Consider the following 17,235-nt stretch of genomic DNA (forward strand, 5'->3'; position numbering starts at 1 on the left):
TCTCCTGCATGTGTACTTTATTGTAACCTTTAAACACACTCAGCATGGACCTTTGAACAGCTCAAATGGTTTCAGTTTGATGTGTAGAGGATTTATGATACCAGCACACACTAAAGTGCTTACGATTACCCAGCGTCCAACTTTTTTCAAGAAACTTTATTTGATACAAAAGTGATTTACACAATCACATAAACAAAAGGGCAAAGAATAAAACAGTTCCCCTGTTACATTAAGTTAAATTCACCAAGATTATGTTTTCACTTTACAAGCATATCATTTATTCAGTAACAGCAGGAAAGTTACTTTGGATTCAGTCCATATTTGTATGAATATAGATATACAGTATTTGTTTTCCAACTGGCAGCACAAAACAAAGGCTGGATTACATTAACACAAAAAAAGCGTTAGTGAACATCCTTGTAGGAGAGCGATTGGACCAATCAGGAGGGAGGAGGGCGGAGTCAGGAGGAGCACACATGAGTTGTCAAACAGGTTTGTCTTCACTTTTCGGATACATACTCCTCAGCAGGAAGAGCACGGTGTATTCGTGGACCTGAAGAAGGAGGAAAAAAAGAAAGACTCATGAGGTTTACACGCATAATAAAGGTAAGTTTTCTGTAGACATGCCAGAAAGAAAGGCAGAAATGTCTTTAAATTAAACCTACACATTGAGACAAACGGGCCTGGGCTTGTCAGGACAGGACAGGACAGGACAGGACGTATAGGCCTTGAGTGCATGCGGGACATTTCTTTTTGTTTACCTGCTTGTTTTGTTTCAGTTTCTTTGGTTTCCTGCTTCCATGTTTGTAATTCACTCATAACTGCAAGACATGTTGGCACTTGACTCAGAAACACAACATTAGAGGCTCTATTTTTGTTTGTCTGACCCTCCTCTTGACATTCCTCGTTGGTTTGTAATACACCATCCTCCTGCTGCCATAATGGAATATATGTAAAGACTACCTCAGTGCTTGTTGCCTTTGAGGCCACATTGTTTCTGGGGGCTTTTAAAGCAGGTAAGATTGCATGTACAGAAAGTTTTCACAGCTCCATCAGCAGTTGGTTACCTTTGGCCTGGCTCAGACTGGAATGGCAAATATGTGGAGAATGTGACCGGCAGATGCAGACTGTTCAAACATACTGTGTATCTTAAGTGTGCCGAGATGTGCAGAAAGAGTGCCTCCAGTTATCAAGTTCATTATCACGACCTTCAGCACTCTCAGGGGCAGATATGGCAACAAAGAAGAAAAAGACTACCGGCTGATTTCTGTTTTGCAAAAATGACTCCAACCTCGTGAAACTGGCTGCTTAATTTAAAGTTAAGGAGTCTCTGTTCACACAGCAGCTGTTTGTCTGTGTGATCTGCTCTGTGTGACCTCCAGACAATAGCTTGTTGACAGCTGTACTGGTGCACTTACCCACGACCCCCTAACACACACACACACACACACACACACACACACACTGTCTGCTGACTGAAAGTGTCAGTTTTATTGTGTGTTTGTCTGCAGAGAGATGGATGACTGCGACTAATTGTTTGACTTTGTCGTTGTTAACAACCAATGAACTTGTAAGACCGGAAGGAATCAAGCGTCTGATTGGCTGTTTTTCTAAATAAAAGGACGGCTTTATGGGTGTAGGTTTTTGAGGAGTTGGCTGCGTTAGAATCGCCTTGTGTTTTTGTTGTCAGAGGTTGGCTATATGTGTTATTGAATGTTCTTTATTGAGCTGTCACTCTTTATTGATCTGATGTTTTTTTTTCCCCACAGACCTCTGAATGTCAAGTCGCAGAGTCGTCTCTTCTTCAAAAATGGAATGGTGCCTATCTTAAGGAAACAGATTAACAGCGGCACAAACACAGACTAACTGCAGAGACAAGGACATTTATTTCAACAGATAGGACGTCTCGTTTTGTAAAATGCCTTCAGGGAGTCTCCAACAACTTCCAAGACAACCAGCGAGGATTGTTGTGACTGCAACACCCCCACGCCTACGCCAAAAGGGTCCAGTGGGTCCAGACTTTCTCCGGCACTTCCCAAACGCCACCAGCAGACCCAAGCAGAGCGCAGTGGAGCGGCTGGAAGCAGACAAGGCCAAATATGTGAAAAGTCAGGTCGCTCTTTCTAAACAGCAGCCTGTCAGGCCTCCTGAAGTGCGGCAACCTCTGCTGAACCCTGGTACAACTCTGCGGCCCACAAGGAAGACACCGACCCCAACCAAAGCAAAGCAGGAGGGAGTCCAGCTTGACTTGGAGCACCTGAGTAACCTCATCAGTGGTGTGAACGATGGACTGCAACCTGGTGCAAAAGCAGAGGATAGGCCTGATGGTGCAGAAAGCTCTCCTCAGCAGGCACCTGCAGAGACTCCTCAGAAAAAGGAGAGACCGTGTCCCCCTCCCCGTCCTGATTGGTCCAGTCCAGCTAAAGTGAGACTAAAAGCTTCTGGTCCTGCAAGAGTAGAGAGTCCTGGTTCTGCAGGGTCTCCTGCTGCAGGGACGGTGCGCAGAGTGGACGTCATGCCTGCGAGGACACCCTGCAGGCCACCTCAGTTCATTCGACAACCCCTTCAGCCTTTACACTCCCAGTCTCTGCTCCGCCCAGTCGCCTCTCATCTGCGTCCCTTCCCCCCCAGAACGACAGCGATAAATCCGCTGAAACCTGTCGTTGCTCTGCCAAAACCCGAAAACCCTGCTTCCTCTCCAGATGAAACCCCCGTCCTTGCTCCGCCTCTTCTTAATTTCCCTGTTTTACCTCCTACATCCCCTGCAGTCACCCGTCTGTCCTCCTCCAGCTCCAGAAAACGCCGCTCTCTGACCCGGTCTAAATCGGACATGAGCGATCGCTTCTCCCGCGCTGGCACAGAGCTGGAGCGCTTCTTCAACCTGTGTGGACTGGACCCAGCGGACCTGCCGAGATGGACTGGATCTAGTTCTGATATTGTGTCTCTGGCACGTTTCCGCAGCGTCAGCGCTCCAGGGTCTGAGGTTGCGGGCTCGGGCAGAGAGGAAGAAGACGAGGAGGAGGAGGAGGAAGATGCTAAGAATGCTGCTGGCCGCGTTCCTTATGGTGTTTCTGTTATTGAGAGAAATGCCAGAGTGATAAAGTGGCTGTATGGACTCCGTCATGCAAAGGACAATGCAAACAAGAGCACAGATTTATAGGACGTGTTAAAAAGTTCAAAGTCTGAAATAAGCTCAAAAACAAAAGTAAAAAGTTCAACGTGTCAGAATTTCATAACACACTGATGTGAGCGTGGGATTGAGCTGGAAGTAACGGAGGTTTTTGATGTGATTTATGTGGAGATTGATGCAACCTTTTCCCCATTTCTTTAGTTTGATTTGTTGTTTTTTTTTCCATTTTGAAAACTGGAACTATGAGTAAACGTTTTTCTTTTTTAATGACAAGTTTCTCATTACTTTGTGAAAGTCTGATTTTCTTTGTTACTATTTTTTTCTTTTTTGGGGTCGTGTGTCATTGTGAGGATGTTGAAGTGTTATCTGAAGTGACCACAATCCCACTGTGAGGCTGTGAAAGAACGCCATTAAAGATTGAATGAGGCAAGCACCTTGTTTATTACTTAATGATTTACTTTAGGGACAAAGCTCCTTATCTTTAATCTGTATCATGTGATGAGTAAATTGCTGTAAAGCTGCTGTTCATTTAGCTAAATATGACATCATAGTCAGAAAGACAAAAACCAGGATCAATACGCCTCTTTCGATAAGAGGAAAGTTTTACTGCTGTTCAGCAAGAGGTCAGATCGGTCCATATCAAGACTTATGATCCTATCAGTGCAGGAATCTTTTTTCCTTTTCATGATTTCTGATCTTGTTTTTCTTCATCTTCAAAGTGCACCCTGCGCCATCTTAGAAAGCTGTGTTAGTGTTTCATTCATAGAGCTTATGGACAGCAGAGTGCAGTGTTGTACTCACCTGCATCCTACTCATCGACTTGTATCAATCGATCATTTTCTGAACCAAAAATCAATAGCAGTGAATACATTAAATGTATCTAAATCAAGCTACGTGAAGCCCTACATACATAATAATTAGTTGTTCTTTCTATAGATATAAGTAGTTGGCGTGGATTACACACTTCACTCTCACACAGTAAGGAGTGGTTCGACCAGATTCCAGTGTGGAACAAGCATCACCTTAACTCAAGAGTATCTGTGTCGAGAGAGCTGTTACTTAACATGTCAGACTGTTGAAGGCTGAAACTCGCAGTCAAATAATGAATCGTCTGAAGGATTTAAAAGATGAAGTGCGGACATTTAAGAGTCGGTTGTTTAGACAGAACACGGACAGCAACTCATCACAGAGGGTAAGTTTTCAAAAAGATTTGTTTGTTCCTGCTTCAGCATTTGTATTAAAATCATAAGAGTTTCATTCGTGCAGTGAATCTTTTAAACGACTGAATTAAATCAATGACGGTGTGGTTTCATGTCTCTCTCATATTTATTTTTGAATTCATCCTTTAAAGTGAGATGTTTAGAGAGGTAGTTTGATTGATTGGATTACACATCTGTAAAAACCAACAACCATCCTCCTCAGTCAAGAGAGCACCATGAGAAGTAAAAGTGTCTTCTCTAACACTTCGCCACAGTGTATTTAATAAGTGTGAACCTGCACTGAGCATAAAGAGAACCGGAAATACAAGTTGGTTTCTGTTACATGCACTCTGTGACATTAACATCTGATCATGGATTTAATCCAATCTCTCTATTTAAAGCTCCTGTGAGGAGTTTTTAGCTTGTTTTGAAAGACACTGAAATCAGCAGAAGGGGATAGTTACTTTGTCCCAGCAACACAAAGGTCTTATGCTCTTCTTACTTAGAGACCAATCAGAAGTCAGGAGTGAGTTGCCAGCATGCATAGATAATGTCCTGACAGTCCTCTTAATGTCTGCTCTTCACAGGGGTCGGGGGGGATTCCTCTGGCCAGGAAGTTGTGTTATGCTGCAGGTGGGGTCCCATATCAGGTCACCACGGTCGCTATAGGTGTGTCCATGCAGATATTTCTCCTTGATGTTGTGCAGGTAAGAGTTAAAGTCATCCCCACATACACAGATCAACAAATGTTATGTCCGTTTTAGAATAAACCCCCTCAGTATTTCACAGATGGACGCCTACTATGTTTCTATCATTTTGTTTGTGAGTCGGGCCTGGGACGCTGTGACGGACCCTCTGGTGGGCTATCTGGTGAGCCGCAGTCAGTGGACCCCCATCGGCAAGCTCACTCCCTGGTTGGTTGGTTGTTCATCTTGCATTTAGAGGCGCTGCATTGAAGTGAGCTGATGATGTTTTTTTTTTGTTTTTTTCTGACAGGCTGGTTCTTTCCACTCCGTTTGCTGTCTTCTTGTATCTGCTGATGTGGTTTGTTCCACAAGGCTCCATGTCTCAGGCTCTCACAGCACTCTGGTTCATCACAGCGGCCTGCCTGTTTGAGACCCTTATGAGTGTAAGTCAGTGTAAGTGGCACTTAAAGGTACTTCTTGTTCTGGTGGGAAAGGACATTACTTCAAGTAGTGTGCTTCAGCACAATAAGAGAGACTTTTACCTCCAGGGGGAAATATTCACATATAACTCCTTCAATTGTATCTGAAGCTACTTTTGAAATTTAGATATATTTAAAAAACATGGTATACTTAGAAATACAACCCAAAAAAAGCAGCTGTGCAGATCCTCGTCACATTGAACGTCTTTGGTTTTTAGCAGTTCAACCAAAGAATGATTTCCCCTTCTGAGACGATTACGTAACAAGAAGCGGTGTGTGGCACAAAAACACTATGGTGGCCCTGAGGGTCAAAACACAGAAACATTTCATCAAAATTCAGAGTTTCTGAAATGTTATTGAGTTTTGTGAAGTTTTGGTTTGATCCTCAGGGCCACCATAATATGAGATGTCATTTGTTCACAAAATATTTTAAAAAAGAAGAAAAATCCTCAACCTGAAAACACACGTGTCAGAACGTTTCCTCTCATATTAATCATCAAAGGTGATTTATGTTATGAATTCGAAGGGGACCCCCACCCCAAGGTTAGGTAGCACTGGATTTAACTGTAGAAAAATTACTTCAAAGTATTTCCCTACCTCAAGCAGTCAAACATTAACTTATTTAATTTAACAATTTCATAACATCAAATAGATTTTACATCGTGATGCTTTAGGAACATTTTGCTGGGGGGAAAGTTATCCCTGGTACTTTAATTTAAATAAGGTTTTCCATCACTCTTTGTACCAATTTCATTCTTCTTTATCTTTGCATATTTTTTTGGTCTTCATCTTGTTTTCCCCTCAGACATATTCACGTCCTCGCAGTTTCTTGAATTTCCCTCGGGATCAATAAAGTATCTATCTATCTATCTATCTATCTATCTATCTATCTATCTATCTATCTATCTATCTATCTATCTATCTATCTATCTATCTATCTGTCTGTCTGTCTGTCTGTCTGTCTGTCTGTCTGTCTGTCTGTCTGTCTGTCTGTCTGTCTGTCTGTCTGTCTGTCTGTCTGTCTGTCTGTCTGTCTGTCTGTCTGTCTGTCTGTCTGTCTGTCTGTCTGCCTGCCTGCCTGTCTGTCTGTCTGTCTGTCTGTCTGTCTGTCTGTCTGTCTGTGACAGTGTTTCATACTATTCTCATGTCCCTGTTAGATCTGCCATTTTTTTTCGCTGCAGGCTTTGTCACCATGGTTACAGAGTTTCACACCGTTGTATGTGCTGCCACTTGGCGTCACATTCTCCTCTGTCATCCATTAACAGTGCTACAACGTCCCCTTCCTCTCTCTCAACATGTTCCTGGGGGGAGATCACAGAGACAGAGACTCTGCCACAGCCTACAGTAAGACCACACTTACTCCTTAGTTAGGCCCAAACAGACTGTAAAAAGTCCTCGCCCCCTTCTTCTTCTTCTTCTTCTTCTTCTTCTTCTTCTTCTTCTTCTTCTTCCTCTGTGGCAGGAATGAGTGTGGAGATGCTGGCGATGCTGCTGGCTTCTGTAATTCAGGGTCAAGTCGTTGCTGTGTATAACACGGAAAAACAGGAGGCCTGTGATCACCTGGACCAGGCTCATGAAACACCACAAAGCACATCTTCACCACAAACGGCATCTCTGAGGGAAACGGTAAAAGTTGTACTTCTATTCTTTCAAACAATGCTGGTCGCTCTAGCTGAGTCAAAACGCAGGTTTCTTCAGCAACCTTGCAGCTTTGCTTTGGCTTTGTGCTGTCCCAGGGAGATCTTGTTACCCTGTAATTTACTGTTCTTAACTCAACAAAGGCATTGTTGTGTGTTCATGTGAATATGTTGTTTTGCAAGCCATTATAAATTAGCAAAAACAAACCATTGTAAGTTCATTTTAATTATATCAAGGAAGATGATTGTAGGCTTTAGGAATAGCTTTATACGGATTAAAAATGTGGGGAAATAACCTGAGCACCCGGGGTAAACCCAGGGAATAAGAGTGGAGAGGGGTAAACAAAAAATAAAAATAGGCCCAGATGGAGGTGAATGAACTCTAGGACTTATTCACTCTCTCATCTCCGTTATGGCAGAAACAAAGCATGGAGTCATAACTGCCAAAGAAATTAAATCTGCTTCTACCATTATCACTGCACATCCCACTGACATTTTATTTATTCCATTTTCCAGTAGTAAAAAGTCATTTCCAGTTGCTTTCTCGAGATCTCGACTTAATGCATTGAAGTAGGTTGTAGAAATATGTTTTTTTGTTGAATTGTCTTTAAATGTAATGTGTTTTATTTTGGCACCAGGAAAAGGCCTTCCTGACCTCTGCACTGGTCATGGGTGCTCTGTTTTTCCTGGGCAGCCTGGTTCTCTTCTTGGGGGTGGAGGAGCAGAGAGGTGAGTAAAAGTGACCAACTCTCAGTGTTCAAACTGTATGAAGATGTTTATTTATGAGCTCCTTGGAGTTTCATTTCATCACCACTCTTCTCTGATATCTGTTATTTCCAGCGCCTCCCTGCTCTGATGACAATGTACGACCCTCCTATCTGACCTCTCTGAAGATGCTGACATGTCACATTCCTTACCAGCGCCTGGTGCTTGGCTTTGTGTTCTGTGTTCTTTCCTTTCAGGTACAGTTGAGATCACAGCTGCTGTGCTGACTCTTCTTTAATCAGCTCAGCACAGAGAGATTAAAGCTGACCCTGTGCACACAGCCATAGCCCACCTTATGGACATTACAACCAATATTAAAGTATGAGAATGTGTCTCCTCTCTGAGTGTCTCCCTAAATGTGTTACACTGACATGCTCTTGGCTTTAAACATTTAACTCTTCTTTTTCTTTTAATTATTTGTACATTTTTAAATATTTTAACCTTTAAGACTTGGCTTCTAAAAAGCATACTTTGATGTCTTTTGTTGTGTAACATTCAGCGGAGTGCTAAGGCAAATATATTTCAATCTCCATGGCAACAAACATGATTTATGTAGTATTTTTTTTCAATCTCTGCTAAAGGTTTACTATTCTTTATCGGTTTTCTGCCTTTTCTGCGACATGTACTTTATGGTTATCAGAAAAAATAACATCTATTTTTACTCTCTGTTCCAACTCTCAGATGTCCATGGGTAATTTTGCGCTTTTTTGCAGTCATGCAGCTGGGCAAGGGGCCCATTTCCAGCACCTCCTACTGGTTCTACTGGTAAGATTCAACAATAGAAACACACACTGTGCTTGTAAAGATGTTTAAAAATGTGATAAGTAAGGGGGCTGAAAACAGCTGTGCCTGAAATCCTTGTTATGCCCTTTTATTCCAAAGTCACAAGGTAATTTATTTAGTTTACTTTATCTCTTTTTGCTCATCAGATGTGTATGCCTTCATCATGCACACGTGATCCTTTTTGACGTCAGTATCAACTGATAAAAGCTGAAAATATCAGATAGAGAAGTGATCATTATTGATCGACAATACAACAGACAGTTCTTCAATGACTGTTCAGCAGTGAACCATGGCAGTCAATCAAGAAATTGAACTTCATAAAACTGAAATCAGGTGTGAACAAATGTATTGACACTCATTTTCAGTTCCTTCATTGCGATTCATGAGTTTTTTGGGATAAAGGAGGATAAACAGGATAAAGCAAGCTATTTCTAGTTCAGAGGGTAATTAAGTTGTGATGGAGAAAATTGCATGACAGTGCATGCAGGGATGTTTTCAGCCTCCGTGCAACAGTCCGCTAATGAATTTTTCAGCATGCATTTTAAATTTCAAGTGAAACAGGCTCAATATTTCCACAGGGTTCTGCCGCCATAGCAGTTCCTCATTGGCAAATGGTTCTCCTGACAATAGGAAAAAAGAACACCGTTTTTATCGGACTGTCGGTAGGAAATCTGTGTACAGTACCTCGAATGATTCAAGTAATTCCCACACCTTCTGCCTCCCTCTTACTGCCTCATTTTTTCTTTCCCAGCTCTTCATCCCAGCTGTCATTATAATCGCCTGTGTTCCCAGTAACCTGCCAGTTTTTATGATCATGTGCGTTTTGATGGGATTCAGCGTGGCGACTTTATTCTTGCTACCCTGGTGAGTCAGGTCTCTGCTAGGACACGCAGTCCTCTGTCCTCTCAACGGCCCCTGTCAGATCTAATCAGTCTCAGGACTCAATGCGGTGCACATGAATCATTCAGTCTGCCTTTACCTGACCCTGGCCACAACATTCTAGGAATCATCTATTTTGTTGACCAATCCCTTTTCTTCGCCTGCAATGACACAAGGTTTTGACACAAGATAAGTCTGCTTGTTGTGTATCGGCCTCAGGTCTATGCTCCCTGATGTAGTGGATGACTTTGCAGCCAAAAATCCCTCCTGCAGAGACCTGGAGCCTCTGTTTTTCTCCTGCTACGCCTTCTGCATTAAGCTGGCAGGAGGCCTGGCTGTTGGAATCTCTACGCTGACATTACAGTGAGTCAATCAGTCTCACTTTATGTTCACTTTTAAGCCCATTTGAGGGTCTTTCAGGTTTTGTTTTCTCCCTGTCTGCAGGTTTGTGGGCTACAGAGCAGGCTCGTGTAACCATGGTGAAGGAGTGGTGACAGCTCTGATAGTGCTCTTCTCACCTGTGCCCATCGCACTTCTGCTGATAGGGATGGTCATCTTTTGGTATTACCCAATCAAGGAGAGGCAGTGTTTGCAGCCCCAGGATCAGCTGAGCTCAGTTCTGTAAGTGGAGACTAAACCTCCCAATTGAGAACCTCGCCTCCCTTTTAAAATAATAGTGTATAAAATTAATCACAATATAAAAACTTGCAGAGTCAGTGTATTGATTAAGATACGACCAATAAGTTCCCAGTTTGGTTTTACTTTCTGCTATCATAGCAAAGAGCTCAGAAAACCCTCTCCACCCTGCCTGCCACAAACAACAGACAGATATAGACAGGGTAAAGATTATGGATATTTAGGCAGCTATTCTACGCTTTCCTAGAGAACTTGTTGGAAAGCTATAAGTGAGTGAATGTTTGAATTAAGTTCATCAAGGCTTCAGACACAAAGTTCAGGGGGATGAGAGTATTGATAAATAACTGTTGGATATGTAAATAGAAACTGTTAACAACTATCAAACAAAAAAATCTAACATGTCATTGTTGTCATGTCAACTGTTACCGGCAGTATGGGATCACGGTCAGAGGCCATTCAGAAGCCTGGTCATAAGCTATATGAAAGCTTTTAAGTATTCTGTTTGCTAGCACAGCTGTTGATCTACAACAAGAAATTAAAATCAACAGCTTGGCATGTTGGAAACCTCACTTTTTCATTTGCTTGCCAAAATTTAGATGACAAGATTGAATCTACCTTCACCTCCGTCTTCTAAATAAAGCCACAGCCTGCTGGATCCACTCAGCACAAAGAGCAGAGGCAGAACAGCTAGTCTGGCTCTGTTCAAAGTTTGCCAAGAAAGGGTGTGCATATTTTGCAAAATGTCAGACATTGAAAGAAGGAACACTCCGAGTACACAAAGCAATTCACGAGAGTGAAATATAAATAGCTGTTGATGTACAGGAAGTCTTTTTAACATGACGTTTTTCAGATTTGTCAGCTCAGCATACAATATTCCAGTTTTAAGGTCTCACATGTGCCATTAAACAACACGCTATCTGACATGGTGCCAAATGTACCTGGTTGCTGCACATCAGCTGTACTACATTTGACTGATTTGTTTTTTAATCTATCAAATTAATCGTGATTGTCATTTTAAATGCATTTCTTTATCCAGGCCAGAAGCTACATCTTCATCATTGGGCTCAAGGGAAAACGCAGCTCAGCCAGCAATCCTGCAACAGCCGTCAAATACCTCACAGTGTAACTTCAGTCATGATAAGAAAAGCTCAGTCAGGTTGTCTGTCCAGTCGCATGCATCAAAGAGTCACTCTGGAGAGTATAGCAGGCCTAAAGCTGTTGTCCAGTCAAATGAAAATCCTCAATGTCATAAGCAGAGACTCAGCCTGCACCGGCACTCAGAAGAGGAAAGATTGGTGCGAAATTCCTCCCAGAGAGGTTCTGGGTCTTCCTCCAACAGGTCAAACAAGAAATCCAAAGTGTCGTGGGTTTAGTAAGACACCTTAGAGCGATGGTTTGACATTTCGTAAGATGTCTTTGTTTTTTATTGCTGGGAGCTCTCATGTCAGAACACTAAATGTGAGCCTGCAGCAAGCACCTATTAGCCTCAAATACACAAAGAGACTCAGGAAAAGAAACGGCAAAGCGTAATGAGCCTGAATGGAACAACGCTTGCTTACAAACACTGCTAAAGCTCAAATTTGTCATTTTGACTTGTGTTTCTTTTGATCTCTCAAAACTGCAGTGTAAGTAACAGTTACATATTACACATTGTGATTCTGCAAAGGCCCTGTATAGCTGAAGATTAAAAAATACTAACACTCAGACACACTGATGTGTCCCGCCGTCTCTGATGTAACACATTTCCACCATCTTCACATTATTTTCCTCTGTTACCTCCGATGCCGGATCAGAGGCAGAAAGATCTCACTGAACCATTTCAGAGCCGCGCCTTCCACATTGCAGGCATGACATAACAGAGGAGTCATATCTGGCAAGAGTTAATTGTCACTGTAAAGCAGATAGATAACAGACCTTTAGACCAACTATGTGTCATTGTTAGATTTCAGTTTTTTTATTGTCTCCATAAGTGTTGATGTGTAAATGGAAAACTCTCTGCAAAAACCTTTAAATATTAAACTGTGATGGTATCTTAATGTTGAGTTTGCTTTTGTTGCCCCTAATAGAAAAACATAATCAGAGATGGAAAGTTTATGCTGAACATCCATCCATTGCTTTCTGCTTATCTGGGGTCAGGTCGCAGTGGCAGCAGGCTAAGAAAGTTGACCCAGACATCCCTCTCTCCTGTAACGTTTTCCTGCTCCTCCCGGGGGACTCCAAGGCTTTCACAGGGCAGATGTAACCCCCTTAAGCAAGCTCTGGCTCTACCACAGGGTCTTGGCCTAGTGAGAAATGCTGGGAAGACATCCATAGGGATGCATGAAGGAGGCATCCTAATCAGATGCCAGAATCAGTGGTTATGTTCTTCTTCATAAGTTGATTGATTTTATGACTGAGCAAAAAAAAAAAAACGTAGTCGTAGGTGCGTTTCCTCTCCTGACCCCGCATCACGCCTCCTGGGGGGCAGGGGAGGGTGAGGTCGCCGCGACCTCTCCTGACTCTTCCTCTCTTCCTCTCTTCCTCTACCAGTTTAGAGCAAAATTTTGGAAAAAAAAAAAACAAACCATAAAAAAAACCCTGTACATATATTTAGACATTATATTTTACTTGTTTCAGTTTAACAGTTTAGATATTATGCCAAGTTGGAAAAGTGTATTCACTTGTGCATGTAAACACACTTTTCCAACTGGGCATAATATCTAAACTGTTATACTGAAACAAGTAAAATAAAATGTAAGTCTAAACTTACCTTTTAAATGGTTGTGAAATTGCAACAGTTGATGAAATACAGAATAAACACAAAATTGTTTTTAACGATTCATATTACGCTTTTAAAATATTTACACAAAGTTTTAAATACATTTTAAATGCTTTAAAAAAAGTATAAATATTAAAAAACATTTGACTTTTTTTGTTTTTAAGTGCAAATTTGCTTTCAATATTTACACAAATATAAAAATTTAAAGACTGTTAGCCGTTTGTTTTAACAGTGCAAAACATGCTTTAAAATGTATAAATATATAGCTTAAAATATATTTTATAAATATATGCATGAAACATTGTATGTATGTATAAACATTGACAAACATTTTAGTTTAGTTTTCAACATTTAGAGAAATGTAATAATATTACAAATTCAAAGATTTAAATAAACTTTACTTGTGGGTTTTAACTATGCAAAAAATGTATGTTAAATGTAAAAATAAGGTGGATCTGTGTAGATCCATCTAACAACAGGTAAGGTTTACCATAAATTAGTGTAAAATACACTTTTTGACATGTTTTGCACAATAAAATCTAGTTTTTTTTCTTTTTCAAAAGGAGTTTTAAAATATGAAAATGTTTTTAATATTATTATTATTATTATAATGCATGATGGTGGGCTTGTGCGGGCTGTTAGGCCGCCCCTGCCTCCTGCTTCCGCTCACACTGCAGGGTGGTCGAGAGGAAGGATACAGAGACGACAAAATGGGAGTAGAAATTGAGACCATAACTCCAGGAGATGGTGCGAATAAACTGCTTTTTTAACCTCGTTTTACTCTATATGATTCACACACTGTATGCGGTTCATTATTTTACACACTTTTTCTCTTTTATCTCCTTTTTCAGGGCGGACATTCCCAAAGAAGGGACAGTGTGTCGTGGTGCACTATGTGGGTGAGTGATGCTAACTGAACCGAGCTAAAACCATGTTTGCACCAAATGTGTCATCAGAGAGATAACTTCACCACAAGGCAACGCAATGTGGTTTGAAAGCTGGTTGTTTTTGCTTCAAATAAAAGGTTGACCAAGCTGGTGGCAAATTGTTTTTTTAAGGGTGTTTGCTTCCAACTGCTGCTTTTTTTATGCTAGTTAGCTAGCATCCCTTTTTGCTGATTTACTTGTTGTAATAGTTCGACTGTCGTGTGCTTGACTTGTATTAAGTCGCTCACTTGTAGTATCTACATGCTTGTTGCATCCCACTGAAGGAAGATTGAAGCTAAAGGGACTTTATCTGCTGTCTGTCACCCACATAACGTAAGCTAACCGGTCCCATGATGCTAATGTTAAGGCTAGCTCACCGTTAGTTTGGCAGCTTGGTGCAGAAAATGGGATTCATCCGCAACTTAACTTCCTGGGTTTGAAAAGCTGATGTTTTATTATATTTTTTTTTGTCAGGCACACTGGCAGATGGAAAAGTCTTTGACTCTTCGAGGTCCCGAGGAAAGCCCTTCAAATTTAAGATTGGAAAACAGGAGGTGATCCGTGGATGGGAGGAAGGAGTAGCTCAGGTGCTGAACTTGTTTTGATTACTGACATGTTGATTGTGGACATCATGCATGTTTTTCTTTCATCATAAATCTGAGCTCTGAAGTATTTCCCCCCCTCTCTTGGCACAGATGAGTGTAGGCCAGAGGGCTAAGTTGGTTTGTTCACCAGACTATGCCTATGGCCTCAAAGGGCACCCAGGAATCATCCCACCCAACGCCACCCTCACCTTCGACGTGGAGCTGATCAGCCTGGAAGTCTGAAACCTGTGCACTCGGCTTTGTTTCAATTCCACTCAGATTTTCAGGGTGAGAAGTCTTGACATTATTAATACTACCAACATGATAATGTGCTGCATGTTTTGTGAAAGTGATGCGTCATGTATGGTTTTAGTATTATTGTTTTATTTCAAACGTGAAAAAATTAACCAAAAAATAATAAAGACAGAAAAAAATAAAATAAGTTGAAATAAATAAAGTATTTAAACAGTGTAACATGTCTGAAAAGGAGTAGTAAGAAGAATAAACTTACTACTCCTTCTCCGTTTTCAGTCTTAATCACATATTACAACCGTTTTAGGTTTATACAGAAATAAAGTTAAGACAGTTTCCTAGACTTTTTTTTAACAGTACATCTTTGTAGTCTGTTATTATGGGCTTCCTTCTTCCTCTTTTTACTTTCTGAGTAAAAATCGCTTCTATATACCTGTTTTTGAACTGAGTCAGGATATAATGATATATATAAGTGCAAGTGATACCCTTTTACAATATAGTGTGTACATTACATTTTGCACATGCACTTTAATTAAAGAGTCACACATTCAACTCAAGATACTGGGTTCACAGTACTTTGGTTGTAATTGTGAAGGGTTTCTACATTTTGTAAAGAAATAAAACTGAAGTCAACTTATGAATATTATTTTAGATTTTTGGATTTTAGCTTTTTGTTGGTTCATCTTTTATTTATTAATGTCTTGAGGGTCAAGCCCTGCAGCAAAACGACACAGGCTAGAACAAGAAAAAAAACCTTTAAAACACAGTTCAGATATTTAAAGATGCATTCATAAACACACACTGATTGTTGTAAACCTGTACAAAGTCCCATTTTGAAGCAGTTGATTTAAAAAAAAAAAAAACACGGTGCGATACAAGAGAAGGTAACTCAGCGGTCATTTGAAAGTTGTTCCACATAATGGGTGCAGCAACACTAAAAGCAGGCTTTCACCGCTCAGTCCTTACCTTTGGTATTTTTAAAGTGACCCAATTTTAAGATCTGGTTGTATGAATAGAGACGTTCATGAAGGAGGGAAGTCGGTAAGGAGGGCGTTTACCAATCCGACACTCAGGAATTGCTTTTGTACTTCTCAGGTTGTACATTTACTTTTAAAATGTACACATTTTTATCTATCATCCAGATTTTTGAAAAGTTGGGTCATCACAACTTTTCGAACCTGTTGATCATCGTTCCAAATTGTTGAAACGCCAATGCATGGAGCGTCGGATAGACTAGCGGTTAAGACAAGTGCCCCATACGCAGACGCTATGAGGCACCAATGCATTTAGCATCTCAATGAATTATTTGTCTGATTGATTTTATATTGTCCTTGATTGTAATGATCTTTAAAACATATTGTGAGGTATCGTGTAGTAACAATGCATTCAGACATTGTCATTTATCCAGTGGTGTTTAGAGATGAAGCTTCAGTCTTTAGATCGTTTAATCCCCTCCTGCTGATCACTGATCTGTTTCTCTTGTGGCTGCAGGTTGACTCCTATCTTGGGAACATGGAGGAAAATGTTAACAGAAGATTCTCACTCTTGATCCCTGCATAGGACCTATGTCTATAGATTCACTAGTGCACTCTCCTTTCCATTTAGATCCAAATTGTGTTACATCACTTGCTTTAAAAAACATTATCCTTCATGCTATGCTTTAGATTCCACACTGTAATAAGTCATAGGCCATCCCACGTCTTTTGTTATATTCTGCTTTGTATTTTTTATGGTGATGTCTTTTTTTTTTCTTTTTTTTTCTGACTTAAAATGGACAAAAAGTGTCAGCCATCAGGTCCAGGTTTTAAATAAGTGTCATAAATATTTAATCCAACTCATTCCTGTGGCTCAGTGGCCTTTAAACTCAAATTGTATTGATTTGCGGGTAATGAATTCTCTTGAATAAATGTAAGAATAAGATGTTTGACACAATGATATTTCTATGAATTACTTTTTGTGATACATGTCATTGAGCTCAATTCAAAGTATAGAGTAGTTTGTAACCAGGGATTCATGAATCAAGCACATTATTGCCATGAACAGCCTACAGTCTTTGCAGATTTAGAATCGTCTTCGTCTGTACCGAAGCATCAGTTTTTAATTCATAAGAATCAACAACTGTTGCTGAAATGTTGACAACTTGACATTTTACTTGATTGCTTTTAAGAACATTTTGAGGTTAAACTTGTTGTTCTGCCAGAAGAAGTCATGGGGAAATGATTTAGTGTTGTAGAAAGGTTTCTGATCTTGCATGGTAAGTTCCCCCAAAGACAGACTCGTAGGCACATTATGGGCTTTGTGATTGTCTTCATTTGAAGGAGTTGTGTGTAACAAGCTGTGGATGTTGTAAAAGGTCTGTTCTTTACTCTAAACACAATAAAAGAGTAATTTTAACACTAACTTCTGCTTGTCTTCCTTTTGGAAAGCTGCATCTCATTTTTTGATTACAGCATTCTCTTAAAATGGGATTTATAATCCCTGCAGGTTTAATAGCAGGTAGACAGGAGGAAACATCCTTCAT

At 40.6% G+C, this 17,235-nt stretch overlaps 3 protein-coding genes across 3 annotated transcripts; all 3 read left to right on the plus strand.

The window, feature by feature from the left end:
- The first annotated feature begins 437 nt into the window (after nt 1-437).
- On the plus strand, nt 438-3,563 carry fam110a (family with sequence similarity 110 member A). Its single transcript, XM_079360229.1, has 2 exons — nt 438-606; nt 1,770-3,563. Exon 2 carries the CDS (start codon nt 1,919-1,921, stop codon nt 3,158-3,160), a length of 1,242 nt encoding a protein of 413 aa, XP_079216355.1. The 5' UTR covers nt 438-606; nt 1,770-1,918; the 3' UTR covers nt 3,161-3,563.
- A 668-nt stretch (nt 3,564-4,231) lies between these two features.
- mfsd2al2 (major facilitator superfamily domain containing 2a-like 2) lies at nt 4,232-12,183 on the plus strand. Its single transcript, XM_079360320.1, has 14 exons — nt 4,232-4,322; nt 4,917-5,036; nt 5,119-5,243; nt 5,326-5,458; nt 6,760-6,838; nt 6,957-7,120; nt 7,770-7,860; nt 7,972-8,093; nt 8,578-8,661; nt 9,258-9,341; nt 9,431-9,543; nt 9,778-9,921; nt 10,003-10,179; nt 11,231-12,183. The coding sequence occupies exons 1-14, from the start codon at nt 4,233-4,235 to the stop codon at nt 11,565-11,567; spliced, it is 1,863 nt and encodes a 620-aa protein (XP_079216446.1). The 5' UTR covers nt 4,232; the 3' UTR covers nt 11,568-12,183.
- Nucleotides 12,184-13,569: 1,386 nt separating this feature from the next.
- fkbp1aa (FKBP prolyl isomerase 1Aa) lies at nt 13,570-17,114 on the plus strand (the record flags this gene model as incomplete). The annotated part of the gene is made up of 5 exons (XM_079360301.1): nt 13,570-13,699; nt 13,804-13,851; nt 14,353-14,465; nt 14,574-14,750; nt 16,206-17,114. The coding sequence occupies 4 exons, from the start codon at nt 13,570-13,572 to the stop codon at nt 14,703-14,705; spliced, it is 423 nt and encodes a 140-aa protein (XP_079216427.1). The 3' UTR covers nt 14,706-14,750; nt 16,206-17,114.
- Nucleotides 17,115-17,235: the final 121 nt, after the last annotated feature.

Source organism: Symphodus melops (genome assembly GCF_947650265.1).
Source record: "Symphodus melops genome assembly, chromosome: 13".
Taxonomy (NCBI): Eukaryota; Metazoa; Chordata; class Actinopteri; order Labriformes; family Labridae; genus Symphodus; species Symphodus melops.

Coding starts and splice junctions, on each gene's coding strand:
- fam110a (XM_079360229.1), top strand. CDS start 1,919: ATGCCTTCAGGGAGTCTCCAACAACTTCCAAGACAACCAGCGAGGATT.
- mfsd2al2 (XM_079360320.1), top strand. CDS start 4,233: ATGAATCGTCTGAAGGATTTAAAAGATGAAGTGCGGACATTTAAGAGT. Junction 4,323..4,916: donor ACAGCAACTCATCACAGAGG/GTAAGTTTTCAA, acceptor TGCTCTTCACAG/GGGTCGGGGGGGATTCCTCT. Junction 9,922..10,002: donor ATCTCTACGCTGACATTACA/GTGAGTCAATCA, acceptor CCCTGTCTGCAG/GTTTGTGGGCTACAGAGCAG.